This window comes from Malurus melanocephalus, unplaced genomic scaffold (assembly GCF_030028575.1).
Source record: "Malurus melanocephalus ecotype Western Australia unplaced genomic scaffold, MMel_1.1 scaffold_260, whole genome shotgun sequence".
In the NCBI taxonomy this organism is placed as follows: domain Eukaryota; kingdom Metazoa; phylum Chordata; class Aves; order Passeriformes; family Maluridae; genus Malurus; species Malurus melanocephalus.
Genome location: NW_026623492.1, coordinates 487,323 through 515,066, shown reverse-complemented (window position 1 = coordinate 515,066; position 27,744 = coordinate 487,323). Strand labels below are relative to the sequence as shown.

The window sequence follows — 27,744 nt, the reverse complement described above, 5'->3', positions numbered from 1 at the left end:
ATTACTCCACATAACTTAAAATCAATGATATATGCAGACTCAAAAATGCAAATAAAACTGGCTGGTACACATCCAGCTAAATCAACCATAATTAAAGCACACMATCAAAGTATCAAATCAGATTCATGTAAGCACATATTCTTACACATCTCTTTGTTATTCAGTTTGTTAGCACCTTCTCTAACTATAAATTATTTTCATTGATCCCTGTAATCCTCTTGATTGGAAGTATGTCTGTGCCAGATTCTAACTATTAGTTTCCCCTAATAATCCAAAAATTGAGAAGGGCTGCATCAGATTTTTTTTCCGCTCCCTGTTTTATTTTACACTAATTTTTCAGTCACAAATCTGTCRCATATTTCATTCAGGTTGGGTTTTTGGCAGTAACTGAGACTTCTTTAGAAAAGTTCACTACAGTTTAAATTCATTATCTGCTGCTAATTAAAACGATCTGTTTTATCATCACCAAAGAAAATCCTGTTACAGAAACTAATGACCTGCAATCTTCAGTAACTGAGAGGATGTGCTTACAAGCAGGAACACTTAATACCAGTGCCAATCAGATGCTGGAATTAAGTACGTTTTCTAGATGTCTATGTGTGAGTACAAATAGTTTAAAGCAGTGAAATGCACTGTTTCATCTTTATATGTAATCTCTTGTTTCTCACTAGTCCTCTCTGGGGGCAGTATTTGTTCACAAAAAATCATAAAGTATTCAAATAGACAAATTCATAAAAACAAATCATAAAGGCAGTTTAATTTGTAGTTTACTTAGGCTACTTTGGGCAGTACATAAACATTATAGTTAAGAATAGTGCTTCTAACATTGTTTGTTTGCATCTCTTGGTTTACTGATACTTTGCTGACTGTGCTCCCTTCTAATTCCACCTAACCTTATGAGTAGATGTAAATACTTAAAGGTTAATCCCAATTAGACCTGATTGGCCCTGGCATTAAGTGTTCCTAATTGCAAACACATCCTCTCAGTTACTGAAGGTTGTAGCTCACTAGTGTCTGTAACAGGATTTTCTTTTAGGACAACAAACCAGATTGTTTTAATTAGCAACAGACAGTGAATTTGAATGGTAGTGAACCGTTATTAAGGAAGTCTAAGCTACTGCCAAAAAAGCCACCCTGAACAAAATATGCAACAGAATTATGCTGAATAATTACAGAAGTACAAACTCACAGAATGGATCAGTTTGGAAGGAACCCCAGTGGGCCATTTGGTCCAACCTTCCTGCTCAAGCAAGGTCATCCTACAGCAAATGGCACAGGACTGTGTCCTGAAGAGTTCTGGAATCCCCCCAGTGAGGGAAGACTCCACAACCTCTCTGAACAAGCTGTTCCACTGCACAAAGAAGTTCTTCCTTGTGTTCTGKTGGAACTTCCTGTGTATCGGTTTATGCCCATTGCCTCTAGTCCTATTGCTCAGCACCACTAAGAACCTGGATCCAACCTCCTGGCACCCACCCTTCCATTACTTAAAAGGACTGATGAGGTGCTGACCCAGTTATCTCTACTGAAGGCTGAGCAGGGCCAGTTCCCCCAGCCTTTCCCCATTAAAGAGATGCTGCAATCCCTTTATAAACACTGAACTCCAATTCACAGTAGATCAAAACAAGGGGAAAAAAGTCTGATACAATCCTTCTCAATTTTCAGGTTAGTGAGTGCAATAATCTAACATTTAGAGTTGGGCAAAACATATGGGAGCAATGAAATCAAGTCATAGCTAGAGAGGGTGCCAATACACTGAACAGCAAAAAGCCAAGTAAGAATGTGTTTACATGAGTCTGACTTAATGCTTTGCATGGTTTAACATCAGGGCCATTCAGGTACTCCCTAGAGAACCAGAGTATTTTACCTCATGCTAAGCTGGGTAATCTGGCTGTGATGAGTGCCCAGCACTGCAGTTCCCAATGCACTGCAGGAGTAGCGGTGGATCATCATGAACGCTGTCAATAGATACAGTAATTTAGGAGACCGATTTCAAATATATAAAACATGGAAATTTAAACTGGTTTACTAAACCACTGGCAAGTGATCACTGGTAGTTCATGTTGAGCAAATTGTTATCTTAGGAGAACTAATGCCTAACTTCTGTTACCAATGGAGCCACATCTTGTTAAGCTAAGCAACAGTAAAGAGTGACTCCTACAGCTGGAGATTTAATCAGTCTGGTTCTCTGTTTGGATCAGTTTATAAGCATGGCATTGAGCACAAGCATGACAGAACACCCCATGAAGGAAGTTCCGGAAYTTTTCTCAATGGAGAAAATAAAATACTAGCCTAATTTTTCTAGATCAAAATAGGGTACAAGAAAAATCAATAGGATACTGATTTGATACCATGCAGAAGTAAATTAATCCCTCTGCCATTACAACAAAGAAACCAAAACCCCCAAATCCCTTGGGTGTATTAGGGTTTGAAAGTGTGTACTTAGAAGATTTGAGTGAAACAAAACCGAACTGTGGTCCATTGAAACAGTCAACTGTTTCTTCTGGGCCCTCTCAGAAAAAAGTCAGAGATTGTATTTTCACTCTGTTCTGTTTAGTTCCTAGAGATGAGAGCCTCCATTACAGGGTAAGAATGGGACTTGAATAGTTTTCCTGTTTTGTTTTTTCTTTTTAAGAAACCAGGAGGGAAGGGGGATTAAGACAAGCATGTTTGTCCATACACAGTGTGTCCAGAACAGATGCTTGTATTTCTGTGGTAACTATGACAACATGTAAGTAAATTTTAATAAGACTTAAAACATTTTTGTGCAAATTATCAAGAAAGACAGAACTCCTTGATTGTGCATTCTGAAGTCTCCAATAGCTCTTACATCTTGAGATTTCAATCTCTGAAAACAATCTTCTACTGTGCAGAAAAGAATGCATACAATAACAAGTTGTTTTAGAAATTATTTAATTTACAAATGCATATACTGCTTCTTAAAGCCACCACGGTGCAAAATCGTATCAAACCTCAGGTGATTGCATTGATTCAAATAATCATTTTAGGTTCATTTACACTAGGAAGTCAATTTCTCCAGTAATGCTTCTATTCCTTTTACATTTTTATTCTGCTTCAACTTTGGGACGAGCTTTTTCAGTCCTTTTTTGACTGTGCTTGCCACCTTTTCATCAGTGCTCCGGAGAAGGCTGCAAGACACAGGAAAAAAATGAAGGATGTCAAAGGTCAGTAGGCAGATCAAAGAAAAAGCAGCTGTCCATGAAGGGAAACAGTTAACTACTTAGGAAGAATATAGCTCAAGCTAGGTGCCACCACCTCCTATTACACAAAAGACGTAAAAACACTCCAGAAAATATGAAACATCAAGTCAGAACAAAAACAGCACAGGACAAATCAATCTGCAAGGAACTGCTGATCCGTACTCAAAGCATGTTCAAATACTGGGTCAGATCCAGTTGTTCAGGGTTTCACCCAGTCTGGGCTTGAAACCTGCCAGGCTGGAGACAATCCAAACTCCCTAGGTCCAGTCCCACTGGTGCACCATTCTCATGGGCAAAAGGCTTCTCCTTATCTCCAGTCTCTTGTGTTCCAGCCTGTGCCACTGACTCTTGCTGTCAACTCATGCAAGCACAGCTGTGAAGTGACCAGATCCCCTGCATTTGTCCCACTGGAGCCAGGGATCCTTGCTGGGAGCCCTCCACCTGTCCCTTCTTCCAGCTCTAACAGCTTTGGCCCCAAAGCGTCTCCTTCCAGGCCAAGGGACCCAGCCCATGACTATGCTTGGTCACCCTTCACTGAACTCACTCCAGCTGTTGATACCTTTCTCATAACGGGGATCCCAAAACTGGAATGCCAAAACTGGAATGCAGTGAAGTAATCCAATATACATAAAGTACCTCCACTACTGTACTTGCATGCTGCATTTAGTGCAGGACTATGTAGCCTTACCAGTTCTGTTCTTCTCTTAGATACTACTTTTGGAAAACAAACCTGATTAATGTTCTTTCTCAGAAACAAAAAAAAATCATTATAAACTGTAAAACACTAACCAGCTCAGTAGCAACTGTACTTCTCCCTTTCTTCAGTTAACAGGAAAATGTTCTTGGATTGAAAAACAAGACCTATAGAGTTAATAGCACACCTAATTTGCTACTTCAAAATGATGAGCCAACACTGGCTGAGAAAGTGTTTTCTACAGCCAGCATGTGCAAACCAGATCAGAATTACCAGTCTGACACACAAATAAACTAAGACTGGAAACAAATTTTAACACCCATGTGCTGGTATGAATCAAGCTGCATGATACTACAAGTCCTTACAATTCCTAGATTCTTCCAACTGGCTCCCAAATTTGCATCTACCTAATAGCTTGTTTCTTTACCTACTTTTTAAACAAGGACTGGACATAGCAAACTGAACTGAGTAAGACATAAAGGAATTAATGTAGCTTAAGGTGAGATTTAAATTTTGGTTCCTTTAGGATGGCACCACTATAGGCAGAAAAGTACTGGATGTCCATCTGACAACATCTCTACTTTCARTTACTTAATTCCCAGATTTATTTCTATGACTACGACTTAAAAACCTCCTGCAGCAAACTGTGATATACTTCTAGCAGAAACAAGAGGCCTTCTTTAACACTGAATTCAACACAGCTAAGGGTGATATTTTCTCTTCTCTTCCATGAGTCATGTATCCCTAATAAAACCAAGAAAGTTGAGAATCCTGACAAAGGATGTACTGAACACACTGGTTATTAACATGGACAGGTAGGTAAGTTTCACTCACCACGAAASACAAGGAGCACACAAAATAGCAAGCCACTCTGCTTTTATATATTTTATACTTCATTTTACATATTTCTAAAAATGAATGTCAACTGCTAATAGCGATACATGTAAAGTTGCTCTCAAACTCATAGTAACCACAGGCATGTCAAGACAACGTTCTTAATACAGAACATCTGCATGTTCGGTATYAGCCAAAAGACCAACATAGTTGGAACATAGTGGGGTATTTTAAAATTATTATTCTGTAAGTTCTTATAAGGTCTAGAAAGCCAGCACCTATGTGTTTTGTGGATATAAAATATAACTTCCACAGATTACAGAAATAAAGGAAGCCAGCAACAAATTTGGTGAAGTATGTTCTTATMCAATTTCTACCATGATGCAACACATCATTTACTAATTAAAACACATACAAGAGAGGTCATATATAGGAACTTAAATAGACCAGCATCTATGACATTCACGTACTTGGTCCTCTCATTACATTAGGGCTCCTCAAGATAGTACTAGGTCAGAACCAGTCCCCAGACGTTTTCATAAAAATCAAATTAAAAGCAAGCAGGGCAAGGAAAGGAGAAGGTCCAGAAGATACCAAGTTACTGAGAAGCCAAGCACATACAGTGACTGCTTATAACTCACAAATAAGCTGAAATGACTAGATAGCCAAAATCTTCATATAGACTCACTGAGTAATTCTGAGTTTCAGATCTGCACATATGCGACAGATGGCTTCCAAAAGGCAACAACAAAACAAAAATCAATCATGGCTTTAGGACAAACTGGCGTTGTCTGAAAATTACCTCTGCCTGAGGGACCTGAAATTCTTTATGAGAAAAGAAATATCTGAGKTTTTTTTTAAATGAAAAGGTTAATAAAGCTCAACAATTATTTTATGTAAAAAAAAACCCCTGCAGTTACTTTATACCAGACTAAATAATTGCTGCATGATTTAGTCAATCTTTTGACTTCAGTGCATACAGTTCAATAAAAATGTGATTAATTACTATATGTTAGTGAGGGAAACAGGTGTCACATGAAATGGAACAAAAGTTAATGGTTATGTTTGTGTGTTCTCAGCTGCCTAGACAAAAGGACATCATGCCTAAAAAGTAATCAAGAGAAGTTCAGTCTACAAAGGATTTAGATTCAGGAGAAATAAACCAAAATGTACCAACAAAATTCTATCATACAAACAAAGGCTCCAACATACTTTTTTCACTCCTTCCTGTTAGTAAGGTTCACTATGAGTGAAAATACACAAGTTTGTGAGATAAGATCCCCCGCTTGGTAACAAAGGACACTTGCAAAGGCCCCACCTTGTAGTGACATAAGTAATAGCAGAAAAGGAGAAAGACTGCTATTTCTAACAGACTTTTCCACAAAATACACCACTGCTGTGCTAATTTCTTCTAATAAGCAATTACTAATTTCTTGCTTTATCTCTATGTCTTCAACATCTATTAAAAAACTGTCATCACAGTAATCACCAAACAGTTAATCAAGTGTTAAATACGGGAAAATAATCTATTAATTTACTTTGCAACTTTATTTGGACAATCTCAACAACTTACTACATACACCAACAACACCACATGTTAAATGAATCTGTTCAGCCTTGACTTAAAAAACATCCAAGCATTAATAAAGCCTTTCCAACAAAATTTCACCAAACATCAGTGCACAGATTAGATAACCAAAAGGCATTAGATGCATTTGTTGAATTCTAAAGGCCTGTTATAACAGGCAAAGAAAGAATGTTATCATTCTGKCAGCTGAACAATCTTAACAACCAGACACATGTGACTAGTAAGATGTTGTGTGAGCTGATTYTGTACCTGGATTGCAACTATTCCTCTACTACCAATTCTTCTCACTAGTCATCTGAATGATAATGACTAAACAACATTAGAATTAAACTCAGATTAACTAACAGAAGTGAAAATGGCTTTTGATTTACTTTGCAAAAGAGCATGAACATGAAAGTAGCCCTACTCTAAACTGGTAAAGACCAGAGATGGAAAGCAAATAGCATGGAGTCCAAAGTAATTTCAGGAGAGAGAAAAGTGGAGCAGAAAAAGAAGATTAGGGGACTGAATTTTCAAAATCATGCTGCGCTCATTTTGCTTCAGTGAAAGCCTTTAGAAGGTGCCAGAAGGGTAAGGCTAACACAGAAGTTCCAGAACACAGACCACACACTTCGGATTATAGGAAAAAACTCTGGGTTTCTATGACCTGACACTTAGAGGGAGCTACACAGCAAAAGCCCCAATGATTAACAGTCCAATTCATTTTTTTGATAAAACAAAATGTTAACATTAATCTGATACCTGTGGAGTGTTTTTGATCTCACTAGTTGCATGGTTCACTGCTTCAAAGTCATGATCCAGTCAGTTTATCACAGGCCTTTGCACAGTTTATTCTTACATATGGTCTCTTCCAAACACTTYTCTACTTCAGTATGAGAACTCATCAGGCTTTGTAATTAAGGCATCAACACAAAGCAATAATTTACCAAAACAAACAAAATTATTTCCAGATTTTTGTGTACTGCCACAAGTTGCAGGTATTTTAGTTAATTGTTTTAAAGTAGCTCTTTGTGGACTGCTTTTTAAAGTTTTGTGTTTGTAAAACAATACATGGTAGGCATAATTTTTAAAATAATTTTATTTTTAGTCTTCAGATTTTGTGATACTGAGCTGCTTCCTAATACTACAAAAGATGGAGCTCAAGGAATAATCTGTGGAAATTCTGTTTTGAATTCTTCCATTTTCCTCTTTCATTGGAGACTTGCCAGTTGCATTAAAGATAGCACACRTTGAATGTTATTTTGTTAGTAGACATTTCAATTTATGTTTTCTTAGCTGTTTAAGAAATTAACAATATAATATAATTAGAAGCATCCATGTGCTTTACATACCAACAAAGAATAATGGCACCTCGATTTACTTCTGCCCAGGACTTCAGATTCTCAATACCAACACGTTCCACCAGTGTTTTTCCAAAGCAAACTGTAAAATATGGGACAGAAGCAGCGAAGAAAATAATGAGACAGTATCTTTCTACAAAGAAGCCTACAAAGAAGATGAAATTTCTCTGKAGACGGGATTTTATCAAATAGTTTTTGGTCCCCAAGTAATCACAAAGTTCTGCTCCCTCAAAAGAATTGACTGTTCAATGCAACGAAGACATTTATAGATATTAGACTTCCAAGTACTCCTTGGAATTTGTTAGACAACAGCAGCACTGTGTGACAGTTTACTAGTACAAAGTATGCAAACTCAGTTTTGTTTTTTAAAAAGTGTGTGAAAGGCCATTAATATCTTGGAGAAGGCATCCAGTCCAAAGACAGAACTTCGCAAGAGTTACAGAATCATTCTGGTAGAAAATATCACAGTATGTAATATATTAAATACCTACCTAGGCTGACTTCAAGGCCCCAGCTGAATTTAAAGAACTGAATTTCATGGAAATTGTTCTTAAAACTCGCATGCTAAGCAAATTTACCAGTAAAAAATGCAAAAAAACCCCACCCAACCCCACCAAACTCTAGCCTCCAAACAAGCACTGAAGCTATTTTTCACTGTCACTTTAGATTCTAATTCCACCTTAAGACAGGTCAGATTTATACAAGTTGTTCCCCATGTGATAACAATTTGCTTGGGATTTAATGTCAATTCAATAAACTCAGAGCAACAATTCTCAATGGTACTTTTTGGAGGAAACCAAAGGGAAAAGCATGTGATTAAACTGGAAATCATACAATTTCAACAGACATAAATACAGATTACTATCATCACTTTGGAYAGGCCAAGTCTCTGAAAGACACTCATAAAACCTTTTCTTTGCACGTTTTCAATCATCTACTTGAGAAGTAGAAATCTACTTTCAGAAACATTTGTAAAGCACAATTAACATTTTTAAAGGAAACACTGGCTACCTGAATGTAGCAAGAAGAATAAAAATTAAAAGCTTAACAAGATCTGATAATTCTAGATAGAATAAAACCCATTACACACAGAGAAGTTCCTCAGATTACGCTTTGCCACCAACCCACTTTCATTTTTGAGCTTTTTGTATGAGAAAATGTAATCTCTATCGGGATAGGGTGATACACCCAAAAGATTTTACAGTTATATAATAACATAAGTTTAAAAGCTATATTAAGATGAGAACATCTGTGCTCAATATCTGCCTTATGGAATACAAACTAGCAAAGATGTCCTGTTTTTGTGCACAAATTATTGTAATAAAGTTACAAAGCATTAACCAAAGAGCACTAATGAACACAGTAAAGATTACAGCTTGGCTTACAAGCACTAACAAAACAGGGGTTCATGTAGGAAAGACTTGACTGTTTCTATTATTATCCTTAAACTAGCATGTAATTTAGCAAAGCGATCAAGATATTTTAAGCACAGAAATGATTTCTGTCCCAAATACACATTAAAGCCCCGAGAAAAAACGCAACCACAGCTTGCATTGCAAAAAAAAGCAAACATATCCTTGGCATTCTGTTTGTATAGCAGCTCACAACAGCAAAAAGATACACACAATAATGCTAAACTTTCCATATACTAGTATACTCAAAGAAATAAGGAAACAAGGTTGCTGCATTTATTTKAGGTCAGACAGACGATTACTCTGAAGTCAATCTGATCAAATAAAGCTGTATTTCCAACATACCTTCTTTTCCACTCTCTTTCATTTTTTCATCTTGCTCTATTAACCACTTCAAAACTAGATGGCCTGCTGGATGTTCTGCAATGTGAAGCTTTAAGGGGAATAGACAAACCAAACCAAAACAAAATTATTTAGTGATGTTGTTTCAAATGCAGTTACATGCCTGGCCATAAATACTTCTGCTTGTTTCATYCATTCTGCCATCAGACACCACATCACACTCCTTCTCCAAACCGTATCACACTCCTTCTMTAAATCATAACCTATGCAAATATCAACAAATTCGATGTAAGTTTCTGGCTACTCTTTCAAATTGACCAGTTTGATTGTTACCATCTTCCATGTAACATTTAACTTTCAGTAATATAAACTGTATCAACAAACATTTCATCCATGCTTCCAAGGACTTCCTTCTTAGTAAGCAGAATCTCCTGGTCTAGTTGCCTCTGCCAGAGCTTCTGGATCTTTCACATTTCCACACATGAAAATTCACCAGAAAGTCACAGAAAACACAAGTAATTAATGTAAAATTTCATAAAATGTGTATCAAAAAAGAGGAAAGGTAGAGCTAAAATACCACAGCTATGGAAATCTGGAAAATATCTATCTTAAATACGGTGTGCAGTTTTTTGTTTTCTAATCTATGGACGCATATCTGACTGAGCTGAACAAAGTAGCGGAGGGGCACTCTTTGAAGAGAAGGTCACACTGTAAAGACAAATAGTTGTTATCTGTGATCTTTCCTTGCATGGAGATATGCACACCTGAAAGCAGAGAGATTCCATCCCTCTGAGTGTAAACAGTCAAATGACCTACAAAACTTGAAGTGCTTGATTGCACAGTGACAACATTAAAAGAGAGATTGCAAGATGCTAACTTCCCACTAAGCGTTTAAAGCGGTTCTGAAGATTCAAGATCATGAAGCACCTTGCTTTATAACTTGTATGAAATGCTGGCTCAAGCCACTATCACTCCAGGTGTACTAATAATAAACTGAAATCTTTGAACTCAGAAAACAGGATCACATCTAATGTACGAGTGTTATCAGGGCAGTACACCGCTATCTTACATCCAGGAAATCAAGACCAGACTTTTGTCTTACTAATATAGAAAATCTGCAAGATCTCAGTACCTCATCTTCTGAACATTACCTGTCCATCACGGCCACCTGGAACCAGCTCTTCTGCTGCTAAATTAGCAATTGCATCTAGTGCAGGCTGGATGTCACCAAGAGCTGTTCTTAAAATATCAGCAACCAAGACAAAGGTAGCTTTGTCTATCACTACTTCTTGGGTGTGTTCTTGCAAATATTCTAGCAAAGGAGAGGAAATGGCTTCCAGGAGTTCATGGCGACGGAGCTCAGTGTTCTTCTTACTGGTGAAAGAGACAGCACATTACTGTGGAAGAATCACACTGTATGCACATCAAGTAACAAGAAATTTCAGAATGTATGTGCTCTGTGAGACATAAATCACTGCAAGATTAAAATATAGGCCATTTCGTGTACAATTAAACACGTGCTGGACACAGAATTTAAGAACACATGGAATGATAAAGTGTTTAAAGCTGACTGCCTCTAAACCTCAGTTTTTCCTTGTTAGTGGTATTTACCGTTTCTCTGCATTTTGTTACCTCAGCTATGGAGATGTACTTTTTACATAGCTTACTAATCATCTAAAGTTGCTTCTTCAAAAGCTGGTAAGCATCAAGGCCAATACCAGAGACTGAAATCAAATTAACAATTTCCTTTTTTTTTGCTAGATTTTTGAGATATACTTTTATGCTATCCAAAGCACCAGTAATGCCATATTACAAACTTTCTTCTACACTGAATTTCATATATAAACTTACACACAGAATATATCACAAGATTTGCCCTCTACAAAAGGGGTAAACTGCTGATCTTTTGCTAGTTACCAATCCTCATATATGAAATTTAAAAAAAAAAAAAAAAGAAAAAATAATGACAAATTAACATATCTTATAATGCTTATTCATTATTTATAAATATTTACACTACTCTGATTTATTATGAAGAAAACCAGAAATTAAATCATACAGACAGTTGCACAAATTCTTCTAGACTCTAAGAAAAACAATTTAACTTTCATATCTGAGTTACCTATAGGCATTTCCATCTCCCTGTTGCAGAAGTGTGATGATTTCTGGAACAAAATGTGCAGGATCTCTAGGACTTAGCAAGTACAACAAGACCTTCTTTCCATATTTGTTGTTTATTATATTGGGCAAAGAAGCCTTTATTTCCTGTGAGAGTAAACAAACCGCAACAAAACATTAATGAAGTACCAGTTCTTGGTTACTGTCTTGTAGAGCTCTGAGAAACTCTAAATAACAGAGACATGCTACCTGTTGTTGGTCATGTCCCCATCTTTTTGGAGTGCTCATGAAAGACAGGGATTTTGTGCTAAAATCTGCCTGAGTCCTTACACATGTGAAGTCTCTATGTACAGTTCCAATCGCATACAAAGGTTCACAGCACCACACACAAACTTTGGTCCATGATTAAGACTACATGGATCTGAGAGAAGATGAGAAGGACTTCCTCAACAGGATTYAGAGTGCTTAAAACGTTCCTTTACCTACAAATTCTCAGCCATACCACCAATCCACATAAATGATARATTTTGCAATASTACCAAAAAAAACCCCAAATCAACAAAAGTGTTCCCCAAAACAATAACAAAAACCCTCTCGTTTTTCCTCCCCYTTGAGTCTTACTCATTTTACCTCCTTAACACTAAATTTCATTATAAACAGAATGATAATCTGTAGAAAGTATTTTAGAAATCTAACTGCTTTTTGGGCTAATTGTAAAGATCGATTTCTTCTAAGAGTATGATTCAGTGCTTAATATTAGATGCTCCCACCTCATGATCTGTTATTAGTTATCATTCACTATCTGAAGAGCTGGTAGGTTTTGATACTAAGATTTTTTCGTTTCCTTTTCCTGACATCCTTTACCCATTCTTGACCTCACATAAACCCTGATGTGTTTGTGTAYGTGTGAAAGCTGCTTCTTGTTTTCCTTCACTCTTCTGTCCAGATTGATGTGGTAGGATGACCAAATAGTAAACATTCCATTATATTTGATGAAGGATTAATTCCTGATCTCAGATGATTCTGTAAATTACATCTTGGAAGCTCAGCTAAAGACAGAGTATCTGAACTAATAAACTACAGACAGGAGAGTGCTTGTAAYATAGTACAGGAGCAGGTCAATTATCACTCATTAAGACAGCTCTGATATGTCAGAACTTACTTCCATACATATTTCCCARAAATTGTTACATTCCAGACCAGGCTCTGCAAACAAAACCCAGCTGCAATCATAGCTGAAATACTTGAGGAACAAAAGCCAGCTTCACACTAAGATGCTTTCATCTCTCCAGACCCATTAGAGAGGCACAGACTAAGAATCAAAACTCCATACCAGGGTACAAATCCCAATTCCCCCAATGGAAAGTTGCCCAAGGGAAGAATTGCTCCTATTTTGCAAAGCAAGACTCATCAGAACCACTTTCTCCTCATATTCCTCCTCCACATGTAGAATATTTGCCCCGTCTTTATCTCCCAGCCACTTCCCCTAGCCAGTGAGCCCTTAAAGCTATAGCATGAGCACTACTGGAAGCAGATTACAACATGTACATCAATGTTAACTTCTCTGCTTACAGGATGCAAATATTTTGCTTGCAAAATCAATAAGTTAACATCATCATTCTGAAGTTTTCCACCAATTTTATCTCTTGAAATACCAAACTACTATGATAAAAGACATCAACTTCAAAGAGACTCCAGTCACCCATTATCCATAATGTACTAACAGGGAAAATTTCAGCAAGCACTGAACCTAGCTTAAAAACCAATTCAAATAAATAATTAAAACAACATATGAAAGTGCTAAGGTCTGCTTTGAAAAGAAATAAACTAATCATGATATACAAATACAATGAAACAGAATAGATGGCAAGTATAAATAGTATAAGAAAGCAGATGGAGTCCCACTTTCATMCTCCTATACACTGACAAACACACTGACACTATTTAATACACTATTTCAGGAAAAATTCAATTACTTACTGATATAATTAACTGCTTCACAAGTTTGGTGTCATCAATGCAATCAAATGCTGCCAGCAAGACCAGATGAGAAAACTCACCCTGCAAAGAYGAGACATCATAAACCGCAGGCAGTCAACTTTCACGAATATACTAATTGACTTAGAGTCAATATTTCTGAAGGTCCACCTCAAACTTGACACAATATGAAGCACAAGCAAATTCTGACTACTATCATAGAATGAGAAAAATTCAACATTTAGATTCGCTCTAAAAGGCTTGTTAAGAGAAATACGTTGTTAAAACAAAGGCAGAGCTTCCATTTCAAGCAGATACACTATTTTATCACATTCAAGCAATTAACCTAATCCTACTGTAYACTTAACATTTGGAATCATACTATTTTCCCTACAGAAGCATAACATACAGACTTTACTTCTACTGGAGATTTGCTTAAAACTGAATTGTCACATACAATGTTTTTGGAGCTCGTGTCTCTGCAACGAGCCATGCAGTCTGTACTCCATTGTAGGRAATCAAGTCTCCACACTCAAAGGACACAACCAAATTCACTTGTGTGTCAGTGAGACTCTACATCAAAGTGAAGCCAGACCTACAGTGCTCCAGTGTTGTGTAACCTATTATTTACTCACATTTCCATATAATATATAATTTACAAAATGGAACAACTCATTTATTCTGGTACTAGAAAATTATGAAGAGAAACATAACCTAGACCAGTGGCAAWCAAAGTGGATTGCACAAGACAATCCACTGTGGTGCACAAAGAAAATATCTTTGGCACCATTAGTCAATGAATAAAAACAACCTCATAAACAATCTCTAGTTATTTTTATCTCATTCTTTCAGATTTTCTATTTCTGTGTATGTTATATAATAATATACCATCAGAATAACAAAGGTATGTAATTTATACATAAATGTATGTATTGGGGATGTATGCCCAGGATGTGATCAAAAGTGCTCACTGACTGAGACCACAATAACTACTAGCAAATAAAAAAACAACCAGGAAGGGAAGTTTAAAAAGCTCTTCTTTACAGCTGCAGTCTTGCCAAACTCCATGAAATCTGATTGCAACTATTACTCTGCTGGTGCTGCAGTCTCCAAACACASATGTTATTAATTAAAAAATAAAACAGACTTCTTCCATTGTGTATCACTCCAGAATTAATTTACTTTGAAGCTTCCTGACTTGAAAAAAATATTGARCATCTTCCAGGAAATATGCATGTACAAAGAGCCTTTCCGATGACATCTCCAACACATCTTGATTTTTATTCCTCTTCTTTACACAGGCTGTTTTATTCCCAGCCAAGGAGAATTAACCAATGAGCMATATAAAGATGCAATATAAAGTTGGGATCAACAAAAGAAAATGTAGAAAGAAAACCAAGGAATAATAATGAAGTCAGCTACTTCAAAGAAGCACAGTACTACATGCAGTACCCACAACGAAGCTTCTTGGTGTGTCTCTAAATAKTCCATGCAGTTCAATTACTTTCTATTATCTAACATATCACTGCTCTTTWAAGGTTAGTTTTATTAAGATCTCTTAATAATTCTCTAAAGAAAAGTTGTTTCCAGTTGTGAAGAACATTCAAAATAGCCTCTATCAAATCACTTGTTTCAGAGATGATGAAACAAATGGTTATCAAACACTCACTGTTGCTATTTTTTCAATATACGTCTTCATAGTTTTCACAATGACTTTTCTGTCCTATCCAAAAGAAAAGAAGAAACTCAAATGAGCCCAGGACACCAGTGATTCTGAATAACTAAATTGCTATTTACATCTTTCAAAAAGATAATCTTCAATCTGCTAATCAAAGCACAGGCTATCTACAAAAGACTCAYACTTATTCTGTTAGTCAACACATAGAACCAGAGAGAAAAGTTAAACTTGAATTGTGATTCAATAACAGAGATCCTGTGGTATATTTACAAGTCCAGACTACCAATCGGAGATGTCAAAAAACTTGGAAAAAACCCCAACAACAAAAACCCCAAACCACCCCGTATGTTCACTCAAATTTTGTCCATTACTTAAAGAAGAATGCATTTCATCTCTTCATTCGGAAAGAAATATATTAAATGGACCTGAAGCTCTAGCTTGTTTTAAACCCCTATTACTAGCAAGAAGATTTTGTCATAAAGTTCCCTCTCTGTACTTTTGGCTCTTGGAATCACTGCTCAGTCTTCTTTAGATCCACTACTATCCCTAGATCCCAGGAAYATAAAGTTTCTTTTTTTTTCTGAATTCTTTAACATGTAGAGGATTTTAATAAGTAATATTTTTATTTTTAATACAGAAAAACGTAGGAGGCATTACAGCATTTCCAAGAGGTCATGACATTACATTACACCTAAAGTATTTCTGGACACTGTATTAGCAGGTGAAACTAAAACACACTTCCTACAACATGTTCTAAGTCTCGGCATTCCAAAGGCAAATATGGTTTCACAYTGTGACTTCTTTACTGTCCTCTCCCTACTGCCAATTTCACTTGCATTAAGGAATCCATGGGACATATGAAATGCCAATAACCTTACAGTGGAAAAGGTCTATGTGCCACTGCCAAAACCTYGGCTAAAAATAAAAGGAGATGCTTCCACTACGAAAGTTCTAATGAAAGCATCTGATTCATAAAAAACTACTGCTCAACTTTGCCAATAAAGAGGGGCCAGTTTTTAACCTTGCTCTCAAAATGTTAAATGCATGAAAATGTACACAAGCAGAAGGACCCATGTGGGCAGTCACAGAGGACTTAAGYAGAGGGAAACCAAACATTACCTTGGGAGTGCCATGCCACAAACAGTGCATTGCAACTCGGGCTCCATCATGAGTGTGTGCCAGGTAGATGACAGCCTCTCTGATAGCTTCTATCATTTCCTGGGGGAAAAAGGGTGATAAAGCAAAAATGTGAAAGAAAAGGCTTGCAAAATCTCAAGGCAAGTGGGCGAGGATTTTTTTTTTGTCTGCCCACAATACTATATTGAACTGTTGGCTCTWCAGAATAACTCTCATTTCCTTGACCTAGAAAAACTGCCTCAAGAGGAGTCCAAAAGACTATAAATAACACAAGATATCTCTCTTTAAAACTACACTGTTCATCATAATCATGTCATGAAATTACAACTGTATTGAAGCTTGTCAGCTGTCCTACTACAGAAAAYTCAAGAAAAGGTGCTTAGAACTGAGACAGAAATTAGAGACAAAGACAACAATTATTTAGGAAGAAATCTTTGAAGGTGATGTATATTCATATGTATATACAGAGTACTAGCCAGAAAGTAAAGAACTAAAAAGTCATTTAAGCAGCAGGTTATGTTATAAATCAGATGCTATAAGACTTAGCCAAAAGCCGTGTCTTTCTATCAAAGGAATGAGGTTTTCTGAAGCTGTCTGACAAATAATATCATCAGCCAAAGGGAAAAAAAAGCAAACAACCTCCTCTCCAGCTACTAGATACTTCTGTAACTATCCAACAGAGGTCCTTGACCTGCAGCTCTCACCCATCCCTCTYTCTGTCCCTAGTTTTTTTTGCTCTCTAACCAAAGGCCCCAAGCATTTTACCAATTATTTAAAAGCTGCTCAGTCACAACCCATCGGTGTCCTGGCTATAAGCACATGCAGGAACAGATYTGCAGAAAGGGTTTCCAAACCCCTAAGAGAATGTCCATACACTACCATATTGGCACAGAAAGCCAAGCAAGGAGGAGACAGGTCGTTATTTCTGATTCACACAAGCCTGCAAATCCAAAAGCATTCTCAGACATGGCATTATATGAAACCATGCACAGCAATGTTCAATTAGGCAAGATCTAGACTCAGAATAGGCCACAGGGAGTCCACTTCCCTACCCCTAGCTCTGGGYTCAGTAACAGTAACAAAGAAGTACTCAGGAGTTGAGTCTGGCAGAAAGAGGTAAGAGCAGCAAGTTTAGCAGGCTCTACCTGACTTGCAGCCATATAGTTCTGAACTGCAGAACCACGACAAGGCTGATGGACACAGCTTGAAGACAGGTGAAGCCAAACAGGATACCAGCTTAAACCATGTTACATCACATAGATGGATTTAGGCCTAAATACAAGAATGTCTGACATAACCTTAAAACTGAATTTAATACAGATACAGCTGACAAAATTTGGCTGCTGACAGATGGTCCAGTCTCATTGTATTTTGGTCAAGAGATTTTGAACTATCATTGCAAACTGTTAAGAAACTACACACTGGAAAGCTAACTACTGCAAGCAATGTCTCTTACTTTAATTATTCCCCAGCTACAAAGAAGGATTATTCAGCAGGAAAAGAGGAAATATCGCAGTAATCTCATTAGATTGTTTTAAAAATTCAAGTATCACAAACACTAGCGTGAAAGTTCACTWCAAGCATCTATCTAAATTACCAGATGTGTAAAACTCTTAACAATGAAAGATGTGTATTTTTGCCTAGTTAACCTACAACGTTTTCACAAGAATATAAAAAACATTTCACTGGAAGGCAAAAGACAAAAAAAAAAAAAACAACATACTTACAGATCTTTGTTTCGGAAGAGCGTAAGTGAAAAAATCCAAAAATACTTTATGTACCAGTGAGTGCTTTATCACCGCCTCTCTGTATTTGGATAGATGAAAATAAGCAACAAATTCCCCACAAACAATCATTTTAACATATGCAAGCAATGCCTCATTCTTATTTTAGAAAGTCAGGCAGCATGGTGTGCAAAAAACACACAGTCATTTTGGATTAGATGCTTAAAATTTACAGTATGTGGAAGATTCTACCAAAACTTACAATTCATAGAACCTACTTTCTCATAAAGACAGCSAAGAAGTGTATCTAATAATGCATTATAGAAACACACCACAGTGCAACATTATAACCAGTTGTCTGACTGGGACAAAGGACACTTTATTTCACAGAAGTGGAGTTCAAAATTTAGGTAAGATATTCATTATGACAACTGGTACAAAACCATAGACTATTCAGAACTGCAATGATATAGCTATAAAAAGAGTATCATTATCACTGTCATAAGAACTTAAAACAATATTAGTGTCATTGTTTACATGTCAAAAACAAACTGGTTTGTTCCAGATTGTCACACCTTCAACCCATTTTTGTCCTTACTTTTGTGCCATTGGTGTAAGAATCTGCTTCATTTCATCCAAGATGGCCTCTCTCCTTTCAGGCTGAGCTTCCAGCACTTTATCCAGTGTTGAGGCAGCCGGTGTCTGAAATAAATGCACAATCAGAGATTTAATTTTACCAGTAGTTATCAAGAGTTCATAGAAAATTACAATGCTTAAAACTTTTTCAATCAAATTTCATTAATAATGCCAAAACCAAAATTAATTTTCTGCAAAACTAACAGTTTTTAAAAATAAAAAGCTACCTTTTTTGAGTATGGTAGAAGCTATAAACTTAAGTTTCTATAGATCAAATATGCCTCATTAGCAAACAAACACCACTTCCACGGGCTGAGCTGCTTTTTGTCAATTGTATCAGCTCTTCATGACACTGTCAGATACAAGGCAAAATACACAAAGTTGGCGTTTTGCTAAAGTGTTTCTGAGCTAAGCAGAAATCCTGCTTTTATACGTATGTCAGAGGGCAACACAAGTCAATGAACTGAGAAGTTAACAAAGGCCCAGGAAATCCCAGCTCAAGAACGTTAGAGAGGAGGAACAGATACCATGTATGTTACATGGTATACAGAGAAGTATTTCCTGGTATCTTAAAGAAAGAATTACACTGGTAACTCTTGTAAAATAATCTGCTGTTAGAAGAACAGTGTGAATAGATAGAAAATTGGAAGAAATATTTTTTAAACCATCCCTGCCTCTTTTTAAAGACTACTGTGCAATCTTTTATAAACCAACATTGTGCTGACTTTCAGTTTTGCATCACAATGCATGGCTACTTAAAACACTTATGCCAAAAATACCAGAATGATGGAAGCCAACACCATACTTGATTTCACAGGCTTTGACTCTCAGTACAAATTACAGCTCATAATCACAACAAACACGCCTCTCTACCACTCCGTGCTGCAAAATGCCTAACTAAAAACTCACAATAACCTGTTAAGAAAATACAGGTTCAGAAATTAGCCRTTTCTTAAGACAATTTAATCTGAAATCTTGGGTAAAAGTATGCTGTGTTGCACAACAGGTGAAAAAGCATTCGACTGGAACTAATAATTGTGTAAAACACTACTGTACTTCGCAGAAAAATTCCTGACTCTAATGGATACCAACTTTCCAAGGCAATAAGACAAAAAAGCAGAATTCAAAAGAATGGAGGATGTACTTTTAAAAAAGGTTCCAACTGCCTGGTGAGGATTTACATATAAAACCGTTTCAATGGAGTCTGGACTCAAGTCCTACAGTCTCCACAGGAAAACACAGAAAAAAACGAAGCCTAAATGAAATTCTGTATGTGGATACTGGCCCATTCTGCCCATACTCAGTTCTCATGAGATATAAGGTAGTCCTGACACACAAGTCATCTACAGTATTAATGGAGAATGATGCCTAATCTTACCTCAGCAAGGATGATTTCAGTGACACTATGGCAACTAGAGTAATAACAAACTGTCTTTGACAGCAGAGCCAGCTCATACACAAACACAGTATATTTCACATAGTTCAAACTGAAAAAAACAACTATTTCATGTAAACTAGCAATGTGCACGTAATCACTACATATAAACATGCTAAACTAAACTACCTTTGGACAGCTGACAGAAATGTAGTCCAAAGAAATAGCAGGTAAGATAGGTAAGGCATTACTAACACAACAACTTAGGGGCTAAACTACCATAAACATAAACTACTAAGTATTGAAATACCACCTTGTAAACCTGGAAAGTGTTCCCATATAGTTCTTCTGTCAGCATATTCCTCTGCTCCAGAATGGCTTTGTCATTATATGCAAATTCCACCACAGCAGATGCTTCGGCATGACRAAGCATTTTTTTCACATGGCCTTTAAAACTCTTTATTATCTCTGCAACTTGTGCTTTTGTCCTGTTTTACAGGGAAATACAAATAGCAAGAGTTACAACTTCTAGATATAAGCTTACCTATTGATATTTTTACATTTAAAACACATATAGGTTATAAATAAATATTGTTCTATCATAGAAACCACAAAATTCATGCAGCTGGATCAGCCTTATGGCACTTAGGAAAATATGTAAAGAAAGCCAGGAATATGGACAAATTATAAGGCATTTTGAGGGAAAGAAAACAGTGAATGAAGAATGCCATCCTGRAAAACTTAGCAAAGAAAATTTTTAAAAGCTGGTTGTTTATATAAAGCAAAGACCAACTCTGAGCATATATTTGACCTGTTTTTGTCATGGTTTCCTTGACATTACAGCATTAGCTTTACTTTTAGCAAAAGGAGAAATACTGTTAGCATTCCCTTGCTTTAACTCTATAATAAAGATCTCTCCAGAGACATGTTTTTTATTCATGATTAATCCACTATAAAGATTAAGTTCACACTGGAAATGAAACAACACAACACTGATGAGCAAATACACTTTATACTCACCCATACATAAGAAATTTCTTCACAATGTTTCTGGAATACTTTGACTTGCTCAATTCCACTAGGCTGTCTAGGAGAAGGGAAAAGCATTCAGCTGCTTTATTTTGCACTACATTAACTCTACAAAACATGTCATTATTTGAATAGGTTTGAAGAGTTCACTAGAAATGATGCATCAGTTCAGAAAAAAATGTAGAAATATTCAAAAGAAAACAATATGGCTTGCTTAAATGCATCCTAACCACCATACAGAAGCATATAGGTAAAATGAAAGTACCTTTCAACTCTTCAAATATCTCTTGCCTTTGCTTCTCATTACCRTACTGAATAAAGCACTGGATCACTCGAGTTGAATCATGTGCAAACGCCAGCTAAAGGACAAGGATATTTCATTATTCTAGGCCATTCGAAAGACAATTATGCACCATAATTATTTTAAGGTATGTGCTCTCTAGTATAGTTCCATGCCACATGTAATGCCAATTATAAAATTAGAGAAGCAGTTACCTGTTTATAACAAACCAAGAATTAAGGGATTTCACTCCTTTAGAAGTTCTGTATCAAAGAAAATACAGACCATACTTGCAGGTGCTGACAATTAAGGACTGATTTCAATTAAGRACTTATTTCGTACTGAAATAAAACCATTAAATAGTATCTTATTTTCTTCCTGCTCTTCGTAATTTCAAAATGAGTCTGATGATACATTCCACTTCAGCATGGAATATCAAAAATTCAATATTTATACATTTCAAGAATGAAGCAGAAAGACTGTTTCTTATAGTTAAGCATCAAGACACTCACTTCCCTAGAAAACTGCAAAGCAACAATTGTAATTAATCAAACCTTTGAGTTCCTGCACTCCAGGTAACACCAGATTTCACTGGACTGAGGTTGCTTAGCAAATCAGACAGCCTTTTACAATAGACAGCTGACAGACAAAGCAACACAGGACTAGTTCTAAAATACAGGCACCAAATGCAGTCTTTCAGCCCTATTTTTAATGTTTTTACTCCGAAACATTACTTTTCTTTAAAAAAGAAACATTTTACTTTTCTTTAAAAAAGATTTTGTGAATTTGTGCACTGTGACACTAGTTCTTCTTACATTTTTAATTTTCCCTTGAAGAAGCTTCTGTAGCTCATTCATCAGTTTTTCTCGTTTCTCCTTATCACATTTCTTCCTGCAAGGAAAAAAAACCTAGTAAAACAGTTTTAATTGAGGAATCAGCTTTTTTGTAGTATGATTCACTCACATCCATAAACTAAGAAGCAAGATGATACAAAATAAAGCCAGGTTGGCATCTGCCAAACCAAATTTACAATATCATTCATTAGGCCTGCACAGAGATGAAATTAAGCAATTTCAGTTCCTGGAAACCAAACCAGAATTCCACACTTTAACCTTACTCTTTTTTTGATTAACAATATTATTTGAAACATAAACTGAAATGTGCAGTCAAGAGTTGCTTACAGGTCCAAAGATCTGTAAGCATCTTACAGCCAAATTTGCAAAGCACAAACTCTTAGAACAAGCAAAATAACTTTTCTTGCTGACATGGGGCATCAGGTCCAGAACTACACCTCAGACTGAGATGATGAACTTTCACAAAAAACTCATGCAGTAATCCCACTACAGGATCAGGGTGAATCAGTACATGCTCTGTACTTCAGTGTTAAAAAAAAAAGCAAGACAACTTCTTACACACACACACACAAATTTTAGCCTAAAATACAAGTTCAATCCAGACATTCCTAAGACTATGGGTCACCATATTCTGAGCTTCCTATAAAATTGCACGCAATGTTATTGTTCACCCAAAGAGACTGAATTTGGAAATACAGTTTCATATAGTTACAAGAGGAGAAAGAAAGCATTTATGAATGTATGACTAAAAGTCAACAGAGTAGAAGAAAAAAATATCATTACCTTCTCATAGTTTCCCATATTTGTTTTGATTTTACAATTATGTCATAATTACTTTTATCATTACTTTGTCTGGTTTGCTTTAACTCTTTCCTTTCCTTTTTGAAGTCATTCCATTTTGGCTTCTTGGAATCTGACCCTTAGGACAAAAACGAATACATTTTCCACAGTCAATAAAAGACCAGCAATAGAATTCATTATCAGGATAAACTATGGAAACCCTGTGACTTGAATTCCCAACGATTTAGGATCTTTTCTGGCAAGTTACCCAGCTAGCTAAAATGAAATCATAAATACTGAATAAGCATGCTAAGCTAGCAATCACTACTTCTAGACTACTGGAAGAAGGCAAACAATTAATTTTCCTTAAAGCTGTCATGGGATGCCTCACAAATCTCTTAACAGTTTGAAAATTTACTGAAGATGTACTTAGCAGCCTATGACTGCCTCAATAATTCTCCCTTTCCAGTTCAACTTTAATTTATGCATACTTTTTCCCTCATCTAAAAGGAGAGTCCTGACTCAAAGATATATACCTGAAAATTCAAAGAAAAAGGGAAAAAAATTGAAGCCTTTTTGCATGCCTTATCTTTTTATTCAGTCAAACTCCTTAAGCATGGAATTTTACTATACAACCACTGTATACCACCACAGAGCAAACATAAAATTATAAATAACATTATGGAAGTGCCACAAATTATGGAGGAATGWCAAGGTTTTGGTTTTAGTGTTAATCATACCTTGACAAAAACCACCATCTTGTAATACATGACCACAGAGAAGCAAGTCATCTAACTATTACTTCTAAAGGGAACATTAAAGATAGAACCTTAAGTTTTCAGAGCTTAAAGAACTGCTCACTGGTATCTAGCAGAATGCACTTAACTGTCTTACCATTCAAAAACGCATGCTTTCCTTTTACAAAGTATATKTTTGATTTTTTATATCACTTTCCTAAAGCAACAAGCAAAACTTTTAATGCTTTGAGAGCAATGCAACACAAAGGCTTTCATTTTTTCTTATAAACATTTAAAGGTTTGCTGTGGGTTTCCCTTTTTTTAAAGCAGCCTAGTAAGAACATTCTGCTGTTAGATTTCCAGACATCAAGTGTATACTTCATGAGAAGCCATTCTGCAAACACACAGTAACAGCAGTAMTAAAATACTCAAAATCATCTACTGTTCTTCAAACAAGTTAAACTGTTCTGCAGAACTTCAGAACCCCCTACTAAAGATTACACTTCCTGTGTTACGATACTTGTCCCAGTAGAACTTTGCTTTACAGCAGAGGAAGTGACAAGATGTTATGCAGTAGAAATTAATTTGAGCAACCCATTTAAACATGATAAAACCAGACAACTATTCAGGCATTCCATATAAACAACAGGAAAAAGAAAAAAAATCTGTAAAATGCAAAAGCAGAGTTAACACCAATGATGCTTGGGTGTTTTTATTAAAGGAAATAACCAGATTACAAACTATTTAAACCCTGTATTTTCAAATCATGTGWTAAAATTGCCAGTTTCTAGATAACCACTTAACACTGCCATTAAAATAAACACAGCTTTAGGATGATATGACAATTGTTAAATTTGCTACTTTGTCTTTACTTTTGACTTCCAAAAAGATTCCGAACTGCTGATTTTCATTACTTCAGCCTCAAACTTGGTCAAGGGAAGTAATTTTTCCCACAGCAAAGATTAAACAGAAGTAAACCTGGAGTTATTCAGCCAGTTTGGAAAGGCAGGGGCAAAGAGGAAGATCTAGATATGTTTCCCAAAACCTGGTTCCATTGATTATCCAGGCTTAAAAATCTGCTCACCTCCATCTTCACTATCCTGAAGTTTTCTCTTCCTTGCAAACTTTTGTGGTTGCTGTTTATTCTTGAATTGTTTGACAGTAGCTTTTCCAGGTCTTAACTGTCCTTTAACAAATTTCTTGGAAATGGATTTAGGCTTTCCCTCCTCATCTCCTTTGTTGAAGACCTTCTTTGGTGGACCTGAATCTATTAACCAACACAACAGAAATTAAAATGTTATCATACAGCTATTACTACTTTAAAATTTAAAAAAAAAAAATTACTGTAACAAGATTTAAACTACTTTGTAATAACAATGCTATATTTAAYAATAATTCTTACGTGCTTCTCAAAACCAATGTTTTCACTGTAGGCCCTGGGTGTATAAGCTTTCTCTAGGGAAGTTTTGCCCAGGGTAACAGCTCAGGCATAAAAAGGAGTATTCTACATTAAGAATTTTACCACCCCGACATCAAAGTCACTAATCCCTAATGTATCTTTTTATAGTTTATGATCAGARCTGTTTCAGCATCATCTGTTCTAAGACAGTAAACAGTGAAATGTATCTCCTCAATCCGAACCCATAGCAGGCTCCCRCCTGTAGGGAGTGTTAACAGCTTGCATGGGAGAAAAACATCACRTCCTTGGCTGTTTTGAGAAAAAGAAGATTGGAATGTAGAATTGATAATGCAGGKGGYTTACAATTATAAACATTACTAATACTGCAGCTTTTGCAAACCTACCAATCGTATGCTGTTGAGTAGAAAGTGACAGCCTCACTRAYCAATGTATGTKTGACACAAATGTATGCACTGGTTGCTAAAGTGGATAAAAGAGGCCTGTCCCAGAATAAAGGGGTTACTTTTTGTGTGTGTATATGTGTGTCTTTGTGTCTGTTATTTTGTGTCRGCTGTCTGGCCAACAGCGACACCCACCTAGCCTGTATATCTCAAATAATTTTTTCCCAAAGTGAGAAAGCAAAGCCTAGGACCAAAACGTTATCAGCTTCAAATTTAAAACTGTGCATATTTTAAGTGAATCAAAGAGAGCCGAAGGGCTTGCAGTGCAGCCTGTTTAAAGGATTTCAGCAATTTAGGGGCTCATACAGTCAGAATAGTTTTGAAAGCAAGATAAGAGTCATAGAATGACTGTGGTTGGAAGGCACCTCTCGAAGTCATGTGGTCCAACCTTCCTGCTCACACAGGGCCACACAAAAGCCAGCTGTCCAGCCCCATATCTGGGGTCTCTTGACTATCTCCAAAGTGGGAAACTCCACCATCTCCCTGGGCAACCTGTGCCCACACACAGTCACCCTCAGAGTAAAGCAGTCAGTCTTTCCTGATGCTGAAAGGGAATTTCCTGTGTCTTAGTTCATGCCCGCWGTTCTCTGGTCCTGTCACTGTTCATACCTGGAAAGAGCCTGGCTCTGTCTTTGAACCCTCCCTTCAGATACCTGTGCACATTGAGAAGATTCCCCTCAGCCTTGTCTTCTCCAGGYTGCACTGTCTCAAATAACTCAGCCTTTCCTACTAGAAGAGATGCCCTGGTCCCTTCATCATCTTTGCAGCCCTTTATGAGCTCCTTCCAGTATGTCCATGTCGCTATTGCACTGAAGAGCCACAATGGAGCACAGCATTTCAGGCGAAGTCTCACCAGGGCTGACGAGAGGGCAAGGCTCACAGACCCCCATGTGCTGGCAGCACTGCTCCTAATGCAGCACAGGACCCAATTATTTACCAGAGCACATTGCTGGTTCACGTTCAACTCTGATCACCAGGAGCCTCTGGGTTTTCTCCAGCATGTTTGAGTGCATTGGGCTGCTCTCCTCAAGAGATAAACCTGGCCCTTAGCTCCTTGATAAACTTCACCAGGCTTCTGCCAGCCCATTTGTCCCACCTGCTGACACCCCCCTGGAGGGCAGCACGACCCTCTGGTGCATCTGCCACTCCTTGCACTTGTGTCACCTGTAAATCCTCAGATGCTGCACTCTGCCCCACCATCCAGGTACTCCATGAACTGTTGAACAGAACTGGACCTTGTTTTGACTCCTGGAGTTCCCTGCTAATCAGCAGCCTCCAGAGAGTATCCCAGTCTCTGGGCTCAGCCGTTCAGCCACTTTTCAATCTCTACCACACCATTTGCTCACCCAGCCCTTAATTCATTAGCACTCCGTGAAGATCTTAGGGGACAGAAGACACTGTCAAAGTCTTAACGAAGTCCAGACACACAACACCGACTTCTCGTCTCTCATCTGCCAAACTAGCCATTTCAAGACATGAATTTACCAAGGGAGGAAAAAAGAAAATACTCCAAGCATGCCAGTACACAACCATAACCATTCAGTCAGGGCTCCTACTGGCGATCGCTCGCTTTCTTACCATTATCTTTTTCGAACTTCCTTTTCCCGGGCGGCACGTTTCCACGAGGTCTTTTTCCACTCTTCCCCACGAACTTCTTTTTACCCTTGTCTTCCATCGCGGCAACACTGCAAAGGGAGCGAGAGACAGAATTACCGGACTGCCGCAGCTCCCCTGTGAGAAAAAGACAGCCTGCGCCTCCCGGTTAAACACCCACGGCGAAGTTAAACCCTCTCAGCGGACGGTGAGGTACCAGAGCCGCGGATAGGCAGGGAGATTCAGGCAGGGAGATTCAGGCAGGGAGATTCAGGCAGGGAGATTCAGCCAGGGAGATTCAGGCAGGCAAGCCCGGTGTCCGCTCCCCGGGACGCGCAGCCCCGGCCCCGCCGCCCTCACCGCACACGCGGCCCGTCCGCGCCTGACGGCTCCCCGCGCCGGGCGCCGCTCCCCATTGGCCGCCGCGGAGCTGGTGCGCGACAGTGCCGCGCTGCCGTGCCGCCGTGCCGTACAGCGCACCGCCCACACGCAGACTGTCTCCGCCCCTCGGCCGTGGCGGCGCTTTCCGGGGCTGCTC

The 27,744-nt window shown here is 37.5% G+C and overlaps 1 protein-coding gene across 3 annotated transcripts; it reads right to left on the bottom strand.

The window, feature by feature from the left end:
• Nucleotides 1–2,893: 2,893 nt before the first annotated feature.
• Nucleotides 2,894–27,632, bottom strand: PUM3 (pumilio RNA binding family member 3). Of its 3 annotated transcripts, none has more exons than XM_057375857.1 (18): nucleotides 27,567–27,632; nucleotides 27,192–27,298; nucleotides 24,838–25,020; nucleotides 23,020–23,155; nucleotides 22,198–22,273; nucleotides 21,368–21,461; nucleotides 21,094–21,160; nucleotides 20,387–20,561; nucleotides 18,661–18,764; nucleotides 18,066–18,144; nucleotides 16,321–16,419; nucleotides 15,193–15,246; nucleotides 13,527–13,607; nucleotides 11,551–11,693; nucleotides 10,580–10,802; nucleotides 9,432–9,519; nucleotides 7,666–7,756; nucleotides 2,894–3,146 (listed from the first exon to the last, which is right to left on the bottom strand). In XM_057375857.1, the coding sequence occupies exons 1-18, from the start codon at nucleotides 27,620–27,622 to the stop codon at nucleotides 3,017–3,019; spliced, it is 1,986 nt and encodes a 661-aa protein (XP_057231840.1). In that variant the 5' UTR covers nucleotides 27,623–27,632; the 3' UTR covers nucleotides 2,894–3,016. The 3 variants fall into 3 exon arrangements, with proteins under 3 accessions (XP_057231840.1, XP_057231842.1, XP_057231841.1); XM_057375859.1 differs by having other exon boundaries at nucleotides 27,388–27,600; XM_057375858.1 differs by having other exon boundaries at nucleotides 27,424–27,600.
• Between the last annotated feature and the right edge of the window lie 112 nt (nucleotides 27,633–27,744).